This window comes from Eupeodes corollae, chromosome 3 (assembly GCF_945859685.1).
Source record: "Eupeodes corollae chromosome 3, idEupCoro1.1, whole genome shotgun sequence".
Lineage (NCBI taxonomy): Eukaryota > Metazoa > Arthropoda > Insecta > Diptera > Syrphidae > Eupeodes > Eupeodes corollae.
The window spans coordinates 22091435-22111914 of NC_079149.1; the positions used below are offsets into that span (position 1 = coordinate 22091435).

General features: G+C 30.7%; 1 protein-coding gene across 20 annotated transcripts in view; it reads left to right on the forward strand.

Annotated features, from left to right (window-relative positions):
* Positions 1-20480, forward strand: part of LOC129952313 (potassium voltage-gated channel subfamily KQT member 5) — a 498379-nt gene that overhangs the window by 455065 nt on the left and 22834 nt on the right. For 8 of the 20 annotated variants that reach the window (XM_056064831.1, XM_056064829.1, XM_056064836.1 and 5 more), the window contains 5 exons: positions 2056-2234; positions 7391-7477; positions 8123-8395; positions 12060-12130; positions 12651-12778. In XM_056064831.1, the coding sequence (XP_055920806.1) occupies positions 2056-2234; positions 7391-7477; positions 8123-8395; positions 12060-12130; positions 12651-12778 (738 nt within the window). Of the gene's footprint in view, positions 1-2025; positions 2235-7390; positions 7478-8122; positions 8396-12059; positions 12131-12650; positions 12779-18430; positions 18559-20480 lie in introns of all 20 variants that reach the window. The other 12 variants (XM_056064845.1, XM_056064849.1, XM_056064850.1 and 9 more) reach the window with 9 other exon arrangements.

A 20480-nucleotide genomic window follows, 5' to 3' on the forward strand; every position in this document is an offset into this window, starting at 1 on the left:
TTAGTGGAACAAACTGTCAGTTCAATATTTCTGAAAATTATGACAGATGTTAAAAAGACAATTCGGAAAGTCATATCATCTTATATTCGTAAAATATTCGAGTTGACAAAAAATATTTTTTGTCAGTTCTTTTTATTTATTTAAGCTCATACCAATTTCTTATGACACACTACGTGTAAAATCAAACTTTAAATGTCGATAGCTTTATTGGTTCGTGAGATTTTTAAGATCAACTAAATTTGTCTCTTGCTATTTAAAAAAAAAGCCAAAACCTGTATTTTTCTGAAAATGCCTTCTGCATAGTTTAAGGATATTTTCTGTCTGTACGGTTCTTGAAACTTCATAAAAATGTCAAAATTTCAAATCAACTAACGACTTCAAATGAGAATTTTAAAACTTATTTAACTCTTACAAAACTAAGTGCAAAGTATGAGTGTTTTGAAATTCAGAATCCTGATAATTAAAAGAAATTGGTTGTTGAGCTTTGGTCCTTTAAAAAAATAAGTCTCTTAAAAATAGGCCTCCTTAAAACTATCCTCGAAAAGAAACACATATGAGTCAAAAAAAATAAATCAGTATTTAACATCATAGAATAAAAAGAAGGAAATCTTTTCTGAATGCAATCTTTGAATATAAAAATGATTGTATTTATTAGGTTCGCTTTGTCAACCCAAGTATGTAATCAACACTCATTTCAGATTCATAAATTACAATACTTTTAACTCCAAATGATGTGCATTCACGATTATTGCTTACATTTCTTTTGTCAAACCAAGTTGAAAACAATTATGATTACATTCACAAAAGATTGAATTCTTTAATAACTTTGATAAGTATTAGAGTTTATTCGAGAACTTCTTTTTTATTTTGCACACAAAATTAACAATTTAAATAATTTAACAAAATTTATGAAATCTACTGTAGAAATAGGGTGTCTCAAAACATTTCTTTGATCTTTAAATAGTTCCTTTAAATAAAAAAGCACATTAAACTAAATTATAATAAAAAAAACACGAAATTATTTATTTATTTTTCTACTTAAAACTATTTTTCAAATTACTTTTACTTTTAACCTATAGCGCATGCTTTGTTTGCTTGAACTTGAAGTAGTGTTATGTAAATTTGTGCACGTTAATTGCACTATTTTTCAAAAAAATATTTTTCTTTCAATTTATTTTTGTTTGTAACATTTTTAAAGTTAAATTTTTAACAAAACTGTATTTTTCATATTTTACAATTACCTTTATAAATAATACAACTTCTATTTTCAACACAGTAAATATAAAAATATTATATTTTACACTTTTCATCTTCAAAAAATAAATTTCTCAACACTATACCACTTTTCTTATATTTTTGCACGATATTCTTTCATTTTTATTTTTATTTATTTAAGTGTTTAATATTTGGTTAAGTAATTTTATTTATTAATTTTGGCAAATTTAAAAAAAAACGCTTTTGTTTATGTTTTTTTATAGACAATTAAAATATATACATTTGCACATATTTTAAATAATTAAATGTATATATTTTACTAGGTGTTAATCTTAAGTTTGTGTGTATAGTTTTTAGTTGAAATATAATTTTAAATTTAACAACAATTATAATTTTCTTTTTTCTTACTTTTTTTCGCTTTTTATGCGTTATCTACAATGAAAAAAAACATCATACCCATTGTTTAAAATACAAATCCATAAACAAACAAAAACTTAATATTTTTTAAATATACTGAATGATAAATTTAAAAATTGGTGTCATGTTGTAAATAAACAAATATAATTTAACGTCACTTAACTCATGAACATAAATATTTGAAACAATTAAAAATTAAATTCCTCTTCAAAACATATACACACACACACACACAAACACTATTAAACACACACTGCTATGTAAATTTAAAAAAAAACATACTCGTATTATACAATTGTTTTTTAAAATATTTTTTCCACATAAAATTATAAATCTTTACCTATACCTATATAAATAAACTTTATCGTAATTGAACAAATCATAATCATGAAGTTATCGTACAAATCGTATATCGCTGATTAGGCGGGCGTCTTCTAGTTTTAAACACAATGCATCCTTTGTGGCGAGATTACCAACAATAAGACGTCATAAAAGCCAATCGCTGCATTCTCCTGGTAATGCCAATAAACCACCAGGGCCAACGAGGCCACAACGATGTCCAAGGACAATGGGCGAAATTAATGCGTCGGCGGAAAACTTAGGTGAGTTAAGAATATTTTTGTTCATTTATTTAAATGTTTGAATTTTGAAATTTGTTTGTTTTGAATGTGAATTTTGTTTATTTAATTTAAAAAAGTGTTTGTTTTATTAATTTTTTAAATTCAATCATATTTTAAGTTTCTTATGAAGATGAAATATTTTTTTATTTTTTTGTATACTCTAAATCATTTTTAAAACATTTTCAATGTTAAAATTCAGAATTAATTATTGCATTATGTGCCAGTAAATTATTTTACACAAAATTAAGAATAACGATTTTCTGTAATCTTATTTATATGGACACCTCTTTGTAAGAGAATCCTTAACAATTTTAAAAACTTGTCAATTTTAAGATAAAATCAGATAGATTTGCATTTAACTTCACTTACAAGAATCTTTAGATAAAACTGTTGAAATCTGTAACGCTTCCTTAACCAATTTTAGTGAGTCATTTGTTAATAGCCCTAAAGGAGTTGATGAAGTACATTTTAATAATTTGTATACTTTTTTGAAAACTAGCTGGAGTCCTCAGCAGGTCCCAATGGTATTCCACCGATAATATTAAAAATGTGTAGAAGTGCTTTAGTTGAACGCCTTCCGTCCATATTCAAACTTTCCCTAAAATAACAAATTTTCCAATATATGGAAGAAGTCATTTCTTCCAAAAAAGGTTACGGCGGCGAACATAACAAACAACAGGTCAATTGCAAAACTTTCTTGCATTCTAAAATGTTTGAACAATTTGTAAAAATGTCATCTCAAACATAATTATGTTCAAACGCTTTAGAACAGGGTTATAAAGTCGGCTGTGTATAAACTGACTTTACTAAAGCTTTTGACAAACTTAACCATAGAATTATTTTATTCAAACTTAAAGCTCTTGTTTTTCCACCATTTGTCTTAAAATTAAAAAAAAAAATTGGATAGCGCAACAGTCCGTTGAGAACTAGGGCCTAGTGACTTACGACTCTCAACCATTCCTGTCTGCTAGTAAAGTTGTCAGGAACGAAGGGGACAGTTGTTTTAAGCCTAATTCGAAGGGCTTATTTTAAGGAAGCACTTTTCATGACAAGAATTACTTTTGGAAATTTTGTCAATGAAAGAAAACTTTAGATGGCACAAGCAGGTATCGAACCCAAGATCTCTTGTCCAATGCACTGACCATCATGCCACGGGCACTACCTTGGATCAAATCTCACCATGAAATGAATTAGGTCAAATTTTGAAATTGTTATTTAAAACCTTTTGTTGGTCAATCTGGTGTTCCCCAGAGAAGAAATATTGGACCTTTTCTTTGTATCCTCTCAATTAACAACGAAATGTCATATCTGTGCTCAAGAGAAAGGCTCAGTTTCGCAAAAAGATTTTAAAAATAATAACTCAAGTCGATTGATTGATTGTTTTACAATTTTGGTGTGGGAAAAAATAGGCTTTCTTTCAAACCTTTAAAATGCCAGACGATAAATTTAATTTTAAAAGATTTTGGAGCTGATTTCTGTTCCAACTTTGAATTAAAACATCACATTTATCTTGTTGTCAATAAGGCAAGTTACGGTTGGTTTTAGAAAATCTTCATCTTGTATGGACACAAGTATGGACTTGGACTCCTTATTAAGAAATTCATAGAAAACGTATAAAATTAACTGAACATAATTTCATTCGCTTTGACCTTAAGGTCTTTGGGATCCACCTCCCTATCAACATCGTATTCAGCTTCTTCAAATGCAATATCTCCATCAAAGTCGAGTTAATGATACTTGATTTTTCTTCATGAACTTATAAATCTTGAAATTGATGCACCTTATTTATTATCTTATATACATTTGAACTATCACCTGCTGCAAGGGAAGAATAAAGCTTTGATAATGAGCATTTAATATTTGTCTAGTGTCAGATTTATATTTTCAACATTAAATTACAAAAATCTGTTTAGTCTATTGTTTTATTTGAAACAATAAACGATGAAATATTAATGCGGATTTCAATAAAACATAAACATAAGTACGAACTGTTTAAAAAGGAGCCTCGTGTTAAGCGGCATAACACTGCTGTAAGCTTGATTCAATTTCGCTGTTTTCTCGACGAATGTTTTCTATTAGATTCATTAGAGTTCGAGGATTATTGATCTAAACTCTCTTTTTCAGGTCGCTCCAATTAAAAATAATATATTGGTATTAAATCGAGGGACCTGGCTGTTCACGGGATGTCCCCAAAGTCACTGTTAAGTTTTTGACTCGTCGCTTAAAATAATGGGATTCACAGTACGAAAACGTTCAAAAAGAATTTTGTCCTTGAATTTTGAATGGATGGAACTTTAAATCCTTTTTTAAAAATTCATGAATAATAGCTCTTGCAAGTCCTAGTGAGGCTGCCCTTTTTCGTATCGAAAGACGTGGATTTTCATTAAAACTTTCTTCAACCACTTCAATGTTGTCTGAAGTCCTTGAAGATCAATTGGGTCCTGGCCGTGAAGTGTTCTTATCCCAAGGAGTTGCGCGAAATCTATGCACCAATGAACGAATTATATTCATACTCAATTCATAACTTATTAGTCGTACCTAGACCGAAGTGTGAACAAAACTGTAAACTATGTATGATACTAACATGATTTAAACTACAGCTCCTCGACATATCTTCTCCTCCTCTCACCTTTTATGCGTACGGGACCGTAGATCACGCAGAGAACTTTTCTCTCGAAACGGCCCAAGGTGCTTTCATGTGCTTTTGTCATAGTCCATGCTTCTGCACCTTATAGCAGTACGGGGCTCATGAAGGTCTATAGCGACACTGGCACTCGAGAGAAAGCCTTGCTACTCAATTGCTTTTGTAGCCCAAAGAAACAGCGGTTAGCAAGTGTTATTCTTCGTTTGATTTCATCTGGTGTTGCTCATAGCGGAGCTCTTATTAACCGTTAAACCTATTTTTGCCAGCTCTGCCTTAATACTCACAAAAGACCCATTGTCATCACGCTGATGCGTTAACGTGGGAGCTCTGCACTATTTTTTCAAGTACGATGTTAAAAAAAATCGCATGATAGCGCAACACCTTGTCTAAAACCTGTTTTGACATCAAAAGGTTTTTTTAAGTTGTTTCCAACCTTCATGGAGCGAAGCATCATGAATACTCCATGGGCATCCTCCACAAACGGAAGAGTTTGGTAGGGATGCCAAAATTAGACATGGCTCTATACAACTCGTCCCTGTAGATGCTGTCATATGCGGCCTTGAAATCAATGAAGTCATGGTGGGTATCGATATCATGGTCTTGGGTTTTTTCCGATGTGAATATTTTATTCAATTTGGACAATACTGAGGTTCCATCTATCGGGCATGTTTTCTTCCAACCATGTTTTAAAGATAAGTTAGTGCAAACTTACAGCCAAATTATCTGCAGATGCTTTTAAAAGTTCGACATTCAAGGCATCTGAAGCGAACTACTGCGCTAATTGGATCTCAGGCTAGGTTGCCTTGAGATCGCCATTTCTACCTAAGGTGGAAAGACGGGATTGTTGGCTTTCGTCATCTATATTGAATGGATCTACCTGCCTCATAGAGGAATTCGGTTCGCCATCGCTGTTATACAGTCTGCAGAAGTGATCCTTCCATACCCTCACCATTGAATGCGGATCTACTATGGTGTTTCCATTTTCGTCATTGCAACCTTCGGTTCGAGGTTTATGCATTTGTGAATTTCGTTTCATTTTTCTCAACATCTTCGAACTCACGTTTCTTATGCTCTCTCTTTTTCCTTCTCAGAAGTTGGTATTCATCTCTCCTCTTCTTTTCATAGAGCTTGGGTGCAGCTCTCGCCCTTCTAAGCTGTGCACAGCCGCTTTGCATGCCTGTTGTTCAATTGCATTTGCCTCCCGACATTTTATATTAAACCAGGGGCTCTTTGTTGGTGGCTGCTTGAAACCCAGCACGTCAGAGGCGGATTCTCGCATCTTGGTAATGTTGCCACTTGTTCTCGATACATTGTGTTATTGACAGAGAATTCTGCTCTACAAAAAGATCTACATGCAATTACATCATAATCTTTGAACAAGTTTTTACTTCATTCAACCTTAATTTACAAAATGGAAAACATAGAAAATACAAATTAAGTTTTAAAATACTTCTAATATTTTCTCAACATATCCCATTTGAAGTTGTCCATTTCATTAGTTTAAAATTAGGTCTTGTCGAAATTTCGAAAAATATTTCACAATTTCATAACAAATTATTTTTGACAGATGTTTAATTGAATCAGTTTACAACTATGAAGACTTTTTATTGAGTGTCTCCACCAAAATTTAGATTTGTAGATTTTTCTTTCCGAAACATGTCCATTTTTGTATCTTATCATGGAATAAAAATAAGATCTCTTTAAGTACAAAATCCATTGCGATAAAAAACCTAAAAATAATTTACTGGTATAGAATTTTATTACTTTTACTTTAATTGATTGTTTTTTTTTTTAATTAAAATTAAAATATTTGCCTTTTTTATTTTGAAGCTATTTTTCTTTTTTATTTCACATTTGATAAATCTTTTTGTTTTTTTTTGGAGTTGACGTTTAATTTCGTTTTATGTTTTGTTAAAAAAAATTAAATTTAATTATATTATAAGCATAAATATTATAAATGTTTATATATTTTAGTAGATAATATTGTGATGAGCAACTTGCATTATTTGTTACATATCTGTTGTGTTTGAATTTAAACCAAAGAACAAGCCCCGTTATGCAGTTACATAAAATTAATTTCATTGAATTTTAATCAATAAAGAAAAATTAATAAAAATAAATGTTAAATTTGTTGTTAAATTTAATGCTAAGAAAAACGTTTAAAAAAAAAGAAAGAAAAACTTTTGTTCAACTGTTCGCTCGCTCGATGTTGTAAAATTGTTTATTTTTCATTTTGTTTTTTAACATTTATAAATGTTTCATTGAGTTTATTTGTTATTTCACGTTTCATTTAATTTGTTTTTAAAGTAAATGGCGAAATCAGTTGTTTTTAAAGAAAAATGTTAAAAAATTAAGTAATTTTTTTTGGGAATGTCATTTCTGTTTTTTGTTTTGTTTTATTTTGTCTCTCTTTTTCTATCTCTCTCTCTATCTCGCTCTTTGGACTTCCCTCCAATCTTTTTCTTTTGTTTTCGAAAAAATTCATACATTACAGAAGTCACAAATAATGGAAGACCTTTAAATCCAAGTTTAAGTGAAGATTCTGTTGCAGAAACGGCTATATCGAAGAAAAACTCTGATGGTAAGTGGATGTCATTCTCTATAATCACATCGATGTTGTTATCTGTGCGCTGAGTAAGAGTTTTAATTTTATTTTATATAAAACAATGAAGACCAAAAATGAAAAATAAAATTTTATAAATATTAGTTTTGAAAATTGTAAAATAAATACAAAATGAAGTGCATGAATTTTACAAATTAACTTACAAATTAAACTTATCGCATGTCGTGAATGAGCTTTGAAAATTTATATTTTTTTAAAACTTTTTTTGTTAATAAAAAACAAACAATAATTTTTGAATGAAAATGGATTTTTAACAAATGAAACATAGCTTAAAAACTACATAACTCTAAAACAAGACCTTTAACACTTTTATACACTATTTCTTATTTCCACACCACATACGAAGCACTGAAATAGAAAACAAAAAGTACTTTTGGAAAACTCATTTCTATTACAACTTATTTTCAATTTTATTGCAATCAATTTTCTCAATTGAAATTTCAACTCTTCAATAAAATTCCTACTATTTCACTAGGAAATTTTTTAAAACATCTTCATTTCATCCATAACTTTCTTGGAAGTGTCATCTTTTTGTTCATCGCTTTTCTTTGGCTTATCATTTATTTTTGTATACAAAGTCACGATAATAAAATTTTATACCAGAATCGCTGTCACAATCATCACCAAAAGGATCAAGTCGTAAACAAAGTGCTGTAAGTGACATCTCTGTTCGAAGTGATATAAGTGGCATCACTAGCAACAATGGCGGTATTATAGCAGCTAGTGGTGCATCAGCATTGCCAGTAATGCTTTGTGGATTTTTACAAGGAGAATTTCTTTCACCATCAGACACTAATAATTATTGGGCTAATGCAAGAAAATTATACCAAAGGTCACAGTTCAATATGAATTCATCGAATGGCAGCAAAGCCGGCAGTGCGTAATAAATCTATTAACACTCTTAAAAAGAATAACAAATATCAGAGATAAAAAAACTCATCACTATAGATATTTTACACCAGAAAGTACTGTTTTTTGTATTGTAATTTTTGTGCTAAATTTTTTGTTATTGTAAGGAAAAAAACCCCTGGCAGAATAGATAGTTTTTTCTAAGTTTCTCTTTCTTCCCAAAGTAGTTTTTTTTTAAAATAGGGCCTTTATTTTGAGATACAATTTCTACTTTTGACGAACATTTTATTAGTCTATTTCGAAAAATAAAGTAAACCATTTTTGTTCACTCGTGTTTTTCAACAAATAATTTAGTGTGAAACCAAGTATATTCCCTTAGTATTGAACAAACACATATAAATATAAACGGAAAAAAGAATTATTTGCAATTAAATTCTAGGGTAACCGAACGGAACCTTTCGAGCTTTTTTCGTCGAAAAATCGTTGATGATTTTGTTGAAATCCTGTTCTCGGAGTGAATCGCTTTCAATGCTCAGGAGGGAAAGCTTCGATAGAAGGTTTTGTCCCATCGTGATTCGAAGCCTAATTTTATAAAATGAGCGGTCTCCAGTGCAATTTGTTACCATCAATACCAAATACATTCTCAATGCAATTTCAAAGCTTAGGAATGTAGCTCTGAAATTCTGATTTTTGAGAGTTCGGTAGGTTGATAGGTTTTTTACTTTTTGTATGAGTCAATCAAAGACACAAATTAACCCTACCAAGTCGAAATCATCCGGATACACTTTCAACAATGACTATGCTGTAGCGTGCAAATTTTCAGCATCCATGTTTTCGATGTTATTCAGGAATCCAAATCTCGAACGTACAGCTTCATAGGCGTGCAATCTTTCAGTAAGAGAAACGGATAGCTAGTCAATCACTGGTATGAAGGCGGGTACTTGCATGTTTTCCTTGGGTGACAGATTTACGACTTGTGCTTTCCCGTAATCGAGCGGATTCAACCTCACATTTCTCGTTCTGGTGCGTTTGTGTGATTGTACATATTTATCAGTATGGGATATTTTTTAGCTGCTTCCTCGTATTTATCAAAATCATTTCGTTTGGATTGCACGAATGATTTCAATGATTCTAGTGCACGCAATGCCGATTCAAGTATCATTTTCGGGTCTTGCAACATTTTGTTTGTAGCGTTGAATCGCTCCAAGATATCGTCCCAAAATGTTGCAAACAAAACGGTTTCGAGACCACTTATCTTCAGTAGAAGGTGCGTTGCTTCATTGCTCACGATGTCTTTTTGCTCTTTATTGGAAGATATGCTGGTTAGAGCTTTTCGTAGCTTCAGTTCAACAAGATCATAGAGTGTCGCTGAGCTTTTTCAAGACTAAAAGTTTTCCGCTTTTCTTCTCCGATAATTTCTCAATCAGATTTCGGTGCCGCTCTCTACTGGCTGTGAAAAATTGAAATTGAATTGAAAAGTCAAAGTTTTATAGTGAAATAAAATGTTCGTCAAAAATGTAACGAACTACGTAAGTATAAGCAAATGTACTTCGAACAATATTCAACTCATAAAACAAATCGGATAGTTACCCCCCTATTGTTCTGAAGAGGTGTTCTTCAACTGTTGTAAAACCACTGAGGATGTTTTTACATCTTTCCTAGTTTACAAGTATCTTTTCGAGTGGATGGAAAGTAGCATTTGTCCAGCCTATTCCTTAAAAAGTTGAATCATCCTCCCTGTTAAAATATCCCCTAATAGCACTCACGTCCCTTCTTTCCAAAGTCATGGAAACGCTGATTGATTATTATCAGCTTAAGAAATATCTCGAAGACTGATTGATTATCAGCTTAAGAAATATCTCGAAGAATGAAAGCTTCTTAATGGCCTGCAGTATTTGATAGAATTTGGATTCCAAATCTCTTATTGGAAATAGTGCTTTTTGTATTGATGAACCTGTTCTTCTTTGGATTAAAAACCTGACTATTTAACCATTCACTCCAAGTTGTATTGGAAGGTTTCAAATCTTAAACTCATAAAAAAATGCTGGTGTCCCCCAGGAATCCGTTTTGTCTCCGGCTCTCTTCCTTGTAATCATAAACAATCTTTTTTCTGCTGCTTCTAATCCATTAAACTGATCCTCAGCTTTCCATATTCGTTTCTAGGTTCACATCATTGTCCTTCGGATATGGAACTTCAACGTCAACGCATGTTTAGCTCGCTAAATTTCGATCTCAACAACTTTGTTCAATGGGGAATTATTAACCGTGTAGAATTTAATGCTTCAAAAATCAATGCTGCTGATACTTAAGATGTCACCAGCTGTGCAAGAAATTGTTGGAACCATCTGATTTGGCTTTAATTGGCGAAGTCTTCATCTGTCCAAAACTTGAATATAACTCGCACATTTTATCACGTGCCCTTAAATCAAATTTAAGTCTTTAAGATGAAATCATGGAATAATATCCAAACAATTACTTCTCTCGATATTTTTACAAACAATATTCTGTCAATTTGCGATCTGCATTAGAAGCCCCCCCCCCCCCCTATGTCTTAAACAATTCAGCCATAATACTCACACTTCCAGGAATTTTCATTAGTTTATCATTGAACTTAATTTCGGTGGTACTTTCAAGTATAGAGATTCTTTTTTTAACCGCACATCGAGAATGTGGAATACTTTACCGAAATCTGTTTTAACTCCCATTTTAATATTCAAAACGAATATCTATCTGCCAGTTTTTTTTAATAATGTTTTGTGATTTTTTGTTGAAACTATTAAAATTTAATTATAGAAAGTTGTAAGAAATCAAAAAAATACAAAATAAAATGTATTTCATTATAAAAAAAAGTATCTAAAGTAGAACTAGGAACTTATTCGTAAGAGTTGTTCATTCCAAGAAAAAACTAGGAACTCGTTCATTCGGTAGATCAAATCACAGGGTGTTTTCAGAAAAACTATACTCTATTTTATTTATAGGAGATTAATACAATTTTGAGATAGCACAATTTTAAAGTTAAATTTGTATCCAAACTGCACTGATATTTGCTGGAAGACAACTTCTTTGTTTCGAAAATATTGTGGATTAAACTTAAAAATTACATACAAAATTATTTAGTGATTAATTTGCTTTAATTTTATAAATTTTAAAACTGAAAACTCCTCAAGTTAGTTTTTTTTATCAAACAAAAGCTTGAAAACATTTCAAAAATTAGTATAAGTGATTTGAAAAATAAGTAGCATATGTCAGAGTTGTCATCGCAATAAAGAGAAGTATAGTATTTTTAGGGAGAATATTTTGCTAATATGCAGACATCCATTAATATTGTTGTCCACTTTTCACATTGTTCTTAATTTTTTGTCAAAAGTGTAATTTAAATAACATCTCATTGTTTTTTGTTTAAAATTTCTTCATATCTCACAGTTCACTAATGTGTTTGTTAAAATAGTCTAAGATATTGTTTCTTTGAATTTAAATTGTAATTGTGTTTTTAGTATAGTTGTGTGCTTAGTGATTTTATTATTCTCCTCTAGACAAGTTGCATGCTCTATCATTGGAATATTTTATAGTTTACATAAATATTCTCAAATCTTTGCTAAGAAATAATTCTATACAAAAAATATAGTTCTCTTTGCTTTTCTTTAATTTTCGCAAAAAGAAAAATCAAAAAATATTTTCTAATTTTAAACAGATGAAGATGATGAGCCACGCTGTGTTCAATTAACAAATCAACATAAAACTGCGATACGTTTCATTAGGAAAGTAAGTAATATTTATATTTTCTTATATTTTTCACTTTAGCTTTAGTTATTTCCACCTTAAAAAAAAGAATTTACCAATAAATAATAAAAAAAAGAGTAAAAGTTATAAGAAAAATCCTTAACAAATGAATCGATGTCAACAAAATAAAAATAAACTTTAAACAAAATAAATGAATTTAGTTAATTTAAACCAAAAAGTTTTAATTCCATTAACTCCATTTTTCCTTAAATCCTTTAACAATTAATTTAAATATTAATTAAATACAAAATAAATATTACAACAAATAAAACAAATATTTTAATTTAAACTAAACTAATACAAAATTTAAAACAAATTGACAACGATTCATATATTTCAATATTTGTTTTCTTCTTTTTTATTTGTATTTTAAAATTAATTTTATATTTCTATTCAAAAACAAAATTCAAAATTGGATAATATTCACCAACAAATAAAAAAATAATAAAAATACCGACCCAAACCAAAAACATTGATATTAATTTTCAAATATTTTAAACAGATGAAGTATTTTGTAGCACGACGTAAATTTAAGGAGGCACTTAAACCATACGATGTTAAAGATGTTATGGAACAATATGCAGCCGGGCATGTTGATTTACTCGGCCGAGTGAAAAATGTTCAAACTAGGTACACACATTTTCCAAAAAAAAAATCAAAAATCAAAATCAAAAAAATCATCAACAATATTTTTTCCAATCAAAAACAAAAACGTAGAAAAATACTTTACAATAATATAAAATATCAAAATTTTTATATTCATTAACTTTCAAACGTTTAACTCTTTATATTATACATCTTTCAAAATTTACTAAAAACAAAACTTTTTTCTATAACAAGAAACTAACAATTATTATCAACAAAAAACAACAACTAAAAAATAAAATATTAAATAAATTAAACATTTTAGATCCTACTTTAACACTCGTATATGTTTGAATCTTTTATCTACTCGTACAACATTGTGCATCATCAGAATCAAAAATCACTTCAAAAATTAATATCAAAAAATCAAAAAATATCAACACGAACTTTTTTTTTGTACCTACTACTTTAACTACTACTACCATCAGCATAAATTGTGTATGTATATGTGTTTTGTTGGATTAAAAATTAACCACCATATACATATTTACATTATGATGCATTCCCTTCTGTAACGTCCTGAAGTACAACTTATTTGGAACTTATTTTTGAAATTTTGTTAATTTTTTTTTAATTTTATTGCTTTAAGTCCTATTTTAATTCCTAACCCTTTAAAAATATCTTCTTTCCCAGCTTGGTTGAATGAATTAGAAAACAATGATTAAAATTTTCAAAAATCTACTTTTTTTTTTAAATATGCCAAAAACTTTGAAATGAAAATTTATTTAAAACAAAAATAAAAAAAGCAAAAAATTGATATTATTTTAAGTTATGACATTGGAAGCTCCCTGTTCTACTTTAATTTGCAGTTTTCTAAAAAATAAAAAAACAACAAAAAACAAAAGATATTAGAAATATTGTAAAATAACATAGATTTTAGTGCATTCATATATAGGAAGAGTGTTAAATAATAAAATTTTGATCTACCTACTACTTACCTCTAATTTTGTTTTTGTAATAATAAATATTTAATAATAAATTAATGTAAATGATGAGTAAAGCCCGAACATCCCTACCGCATATTTTATTCTATATAATTCAAATTTTCATGTTCGATAATTCATGTAGATAAAAATAGTTTTTTTAAAAAACAAATGCAGTCCTTTGCCGTAAACGTAAATTATCCAAAAAGCTTTGTTTCATTACATTTTTATTTGACAATCATTTCATTAATACAAGAAGTTAAAAACGACTTCAACTGACATTAAGAAAAATTAGTGCATCAAGAAAGTTTTTATATTTTTCAATTTATTCTTTGCCTTTGCACAGACAAAAACACATCATTTTTGTAGGAAACTATATGAAAAAATCCTTAGATTTTTTAGATATGATAAGTAACAAACTTCGAGTAAGATTAAAAAACAGTCATATAGAATTTTAATTATTTTATAAAATAATCAAGATTCTTCTTGTTGACTTGTTAAATTCACCTTAGGGGATGATTTTTTGATCAAAATTGTATTCATTCAGAAAGTCCGCATTTTTGAAAAAAATGACTTCATTTCATTTCCCAAACAAATTGACAGCTATTGATTCAATAGAATAGCGACTTCAATAAAGTGTGAAAGTTTAAAAATACAAATACATTTCACTTATTAAAAAATTAAATTTTATTGATGCAAACATTAAACAACTTTATTTTTCAAATGTTTAAATTAGTTACAAACAAATTTTGTAAGGTTTGCAATTAAACCGTTTAATAAACAAAATTATTGAAGAGGCAAATGTTAAAATGTATGTTCCGAAGTTATTCAATGATATTTAAAATTTCAAACAGGGAATTCTTCGAGGAATTGACAATTCCTTCAAGAGTAATTCTTGTCACGAAAAAATGCTTTCTCAAATCAGCGGTTCGGATTCGTCCTAAAATTGTAGGCCCCTTCCATTCCTGACAGTAGTACTCGCACACATTAATGGTTGCGAGTTGTAAGTCACTAGGCTTGGTTCACAACGGACGTTTGCGCCTCCCAATTTATTTTATTTATAGGGAATTATTCTAAACATCTTTTCTTATTACATGCATTTAACGGCCATAAACTGTCAAAGCTGTCAAAAATTGAAAAGTCTTAAGATATTGTTCCCTTAAATTAAATAATATCGGAAGAACAAAATAGGGAGCATGTTTTTGATAAACAAGTAATATTTCTTTGATTAGTAAGACACGTATTTTGGAAAATTTCAACAGTTACGAAACTCCTCCTTATAGATTAAAACAAATAATAATTGATCTTACTTACTTACTTAAGGTGGCGCTACAGTCCTGTGTGAACAAGGGCCTCACCCAACAAACTTCTCCATTTAGCACGGTCCCTAGCTAGATATCTCCAGTTTCGAGCTCCAAGTTGGGTGAGGTCACCTTCCACTTGTGCGCGCCACCTGATCCGCGGTTTTCCTCTACTGCGCTGTCCTCGCGGTTTGAATTCGAAGACTTTCCGGGCCGGAGCATTGGTTTCCATGCGCTCTACGTGACCCAGCCATCTTAGTCGTTGGACTTTTACCCTTCAGGCTATGTCTGCGTCGCTGTACAGCCCGTACAGCTCGTCGTTCCATCTTCTCCTCCACTCCCCTTCGATGCATACGGGACAGTAGATCACACGAAGAACTTTTCTCTCGAAGCGACCCAAGGTGCTTTCATCCGCTTTTGTCATAGTCCATGCTTCTGCACCGTATAGCAGGAAGGGGATGATAAGGGTCTTATATAGCAACACTTTGGTCCCTCGAGAGAGGACTTTACCATTCAATTGCGTTCTTAGTCCAAAGAAACAGCGGTTGACAAGAGTTATTCTGTGTTTGATCTCAGCGCTGGTCTTGTTTTCTGCGTTTACAGCGGAGTCTAGTAAAGTACAGCATGTACTCTGTTTTGCCCTCATTAACCGTTAAACCCATTTTTGCCGCCTCTGCCTCAATACTCACAAAAGCCCCATTGACATCACGCTGAGTTCTTCCGATTATGTCAATGTCATCAGCATATGCCATTAATTGGAGAGAATTATAAAAGATAGTGCCTCTAGTGTTGACGTGTGAGCTCTGCACTATTCTTTCAAGCACGATGTTAAAAAAAATCACATGACAGCGCATCACCTTGTCTAAAAACCTTTTTTGACATCGAAAGGTTCTGTTAAGTTGTTTCCAACCTTTATGAAGCAGCGTGAATTCTCCATGGTCATCCTGCACAAACGGACGAGTTTGGCAGGGATGCCAAAACTAGACATGGCTCTATACAGCTCGTCCCTGTATATGCTGTCATATGCGGCCTTGAAATCGATGAAAAGATGGTGGGTGTCGATTTGGTGTTCTTGGGTTTTTTTTTCAGGATCTGCCGTAATGTGAATATTTGATCAACTGTGGACTTTCCTGGTCTAAAACCACATTGATAAAGACCTATCAGGTTGTTGACGATGGGCTTTAGACCTTCACATATTATGGCAGAGAAGATTTTATAGGCGATGTTAAGTAGACTGATTCCTCTATAGTTGGGCAGTTTAGATGGTCTTCTTTTGTCAGGATCGGGCAAACAATACTGATGTTCCATTTATCGGGCATGTTTTCTTCCTACCATATCTTACAGATAAGTTGGTGCATGCTCCTAACCAACTTATCTCCAGCTGCTTTAAAGAGCTCGGTATTCAAGCCATCCGCTTCAGCGGCTTTATAAGACTTCAGCTTAGATATGGCAATCTTTACTTCGTCTAAGTCGGGAGGACGGGATTGTTGGCTTTGGTCGTCTATGTTGAATGGATCATCCTGCCTGAGAGCGGAATTCAGTTCGTCGTCGCCGTTATACAGTCTGCAGAAGTGGTCTCAACAGTAAATCTTTCCGTATCCGAGGCTTGTTGGTGGTTCGCAACTATGATAATAATAATTGATTACATTTTTGAAAATAAAATTCAAAAAGTTCTTTTTTTTTAATTTAATTACTGACCCAAAAACTAGCGTTTGAAGAACAGTTCGATTTTGCAACCAAAAGACCTTCTAAGGTATTTCAGTGATTTAGAAAAGATTTCCAATTATGATTTAAGTCTAATCCAACTTTCAAACTATTAAACTTTAAATATGAAAATGTGATCTTTTGAATTTTTTTAGTGAAAGGTGGCTTACATAATATGCAACCATTATTTAAGAAAGTGTATAACATAGACCAAAATAAAGGCTGGCTAAACTTCAAGGGCCTGTGTTGAAATGAATAAAAGAAAAATTATTTGGAAAAATATTATCATTGCTTTTCATTATGATAATATTGGAATGTTTCAAATATGCATGGAACAAAATATTGCTTAAATGTAAGCCGCAACTTCGACGTCTGACGGCGCTGAGGTAAAATTTAGGTTCTATGTCGCTAATGTGTCGAATTTTCTCATCATTAAACTCTTGAATTATAATGTAACTCCAAAGAAAGAAGTTTAACAGTGTCATCTCACGATAGAAAACACTATCCACCATTGACAGTAAGCTGATCCGATGATGTCGCCAGCACCAATCAGTCACTCTTCTTGGTCGCATTGTGCAAATGTGATGTGTAAAGATTATTTTATTCGAAAATTGGGCATCAACTATTGGCATTTGTTGCCACCATTCGAACAATTGTCGACGCGACACTTGAAATATTCAAGACACTGTAGTTCTTGAATCAACTGCACCTTGTAAGGGTATAAATACAAGTCTTTGTGCATAATGTTCATCAACGACGAGGGTGAGAGGCTGCCTACATGACGGGTTATTCAAAATGAAACATGTTAATAGATTTTTCATTTTTATGAAAATTGGTCAAGCTGTTAACCATTCCAAACAATAATGTGACGAAATTGTACCTACTTTTTAGTTGGTCTCAGCAGAAAGTTTAGAAGACGTTTTTTTTATTTATTTATTTATTTCGATATGGCTATACAAATTAAGATATAATATCTTATAAACTAGTGATAACCTATTAAGTTTAACAATGAAAGCAGTGAAATAAAAAAGAAGAGAAAAGAAAGACTTTACTTTAAAAAACAAAAAAAAACAAAAATTTGCTTTAAATAAGAAAATATTATTCACTAGCTTCAATAATTGATTTAACCACTTACGCTTCTATAATTTAATTCCTACTTGAAATATCGAACAACTGAAAATTTTATAGAAAATGAAACAAAATAACAACATCTACAATGGAATTAGTTAATTAACAATAATAACCAAAAATCCTTTTAATGTAGCTTTATTGAAATGCATTTTTAAAAACCAAAAATATCCAATAACGTTGCCTTTTTTGAACTTAATGATCACAACCTTTGCTCTCTATTTCGATCACTTTTTGATATAAATAAATAATTTTACTTTTCAATGCCAAAAACACTCTTAAATTTTGTTTAACGCCATTTTTAATCAATATATATAAAAAAGAAAATCACAAAAACAATTTTTCACAAAATCTTGATTCTTTAATAAAAGTATAAATTCTGCCTCAGGAATTTCACAATATTCGCTGCAAAGTATTTCGTCGATGTATCAAAGTTATTAGAACCAAAAGCACAAAAATGGCTAAATTGAAAATTTATTTGATAAGAACAAATTTTCTGTTTATTCCATTTTTATACCAAAAACAATAAAAAAAAACATGAACTACTTATAAAGAATACATTATATGTTTTAATTTTAAAGCTCAAATACTTTGTGGCACGTAAGCAATTTCGTGAGGCATTAAAACCATACGATGTTAAAGACGTTATAGAACAATATTCTTCTGGTCATGCGGATCTCCTTAATCGTGTCAGGAATTTGCAATTTAGGTGAGATAAGGATGCTTCCTGTACCAATAATTTTGTTTAACAGTTAAATTTAAAAAAAAATTTAAAAATCCAAAAAATATGCATTTACATTATACTTAAATTTTCAAATAATAAACATATTAATATATGCATATATATATATATTTGTTAATCCAATAATGTGGTAAATGCATAATTACAACAAAGTGTTTTTTGTGTCTATATATATATATCTTTAAATAAAATCACTTGATTTTAATTTTGCAAAATTAAAAACAATATAAATTTAAAAACAAAAAATATTTAATATATAAATAATGTTGAATGTTGTACGCTTATTTTGATTACTGAACGCGTTACATAGTTTTGTTGTTTATGTATAGATTTATATTCGAAATATAATCAAGGCAAAAGAATTTCTATTAAAAAATAAAAATTAAATAATATTTCTTGGGAATATCAATGATTCTAAAAATACAGGGTGTTTTCCTATAGGAACCATGATTTTTTAACACTATACTAAAATTATAAATGCAAAAAATAATTATTTTTATTAAAATCAGTGACGAATACTACCCAAATATTAATCTAATACAGTGAAGCTTAGGAACCTATTTCACCAAACACTTTTCGCTTTAGAAAATAATATCCTGCAAAATGAAATTTCTTTCCTCTCTTCCATTTTTCAGACTTTATTTTGAAATGTGAAAAGTAAAAGTGTTTCACCAATATAAAAAACAACTTTGCAATTAATTTGTATTTTGAAAAGTTGCAAAGTAAATCCTAGATTGTCTTTGATAAGATCAACGCGAATTGAAAGAAAATTTGTGAATTAGTATCTACCTTGGTACCGTCATGTCAGTACTTCCAGTTACATAAGGAAATCCTCCTTGGAAAAATATTTCGAGGCTATGCCTAAACAATTTTGTGCCCAGCAAATGGTGTTACAGAGAAGTTCGTCAATGATAATATTCGACACTCGATAACAACTCTGCAGTCGGTTTCTTTGTTATTCCGTGCATATACACTTTGTGTCACATGGATATTCTTTTTTGGTTTCTATTATCATATTTTTTAACCCTTAGGCTTTTTAGAAAATAAGGTATGTATTAAATTTAAATTGCAAACAAAAATGTTGGTTAAGTTAATAAATAGAAGTTTTTTTCGCGGTTTTTCCGAAGGATGTCATAAAAAGTAACTGTTTTTTGTGTCACATAAATAAGGACAAAATCTAAATTTACCTATTAGCGTGTTTTAAATCTAAAAGATACTCTGATTGTTTCAAAGCTAAGAACGATTATCGATTTGATAGAAGCAAGGAGTATGGGTAGAGATAAGGGTCTAACCAAAGAGAAAATAGCCCAAATTCGAGCTTACCTGTGTCTCGGCAAAACCATCCGATTTATAGAAGAAGTTAAAATTTTGTATACAACTTCCTCAAAAACCAAAGAGGTATGGAAAAAAACCATAAAGGAATAGTCAAGAACGCCACATCATTTCATAAAAGGTGCGTGATAGTGAGAGCTGCTTCAAATTCAAAGCTTTTCATTAATAAATTCTAGGCAGAAGCTGGGGTAAATGGTAGTAGATCGACTGTTGCTCGGGTGCTACAGAAGGCAGACCATATATGACACCAACAAATAAAGAAAACCAACACAGAATGCTGCACGCCAGAGCCAACGCCGTAGTTTTGCAACAAATAGCCATATGTGGAACCGAGCTTGCCCTACCAGCGTCTTTTCGGATGAAAAAAATTTATTTGTACGGACCTGATGGATACACGAGTAGCTGCTATTTCCATGATTAATGAAAAAACCTAACAGCAAATATGGTGGTGTATGTGGTATGTGGAGAAATCACCTATTACGGGACCGTGGAGCTCGGTTTTCAAAGCTCTAAAATGACAACAATCGCTTAATGCACCAATACATACAATGCATAAC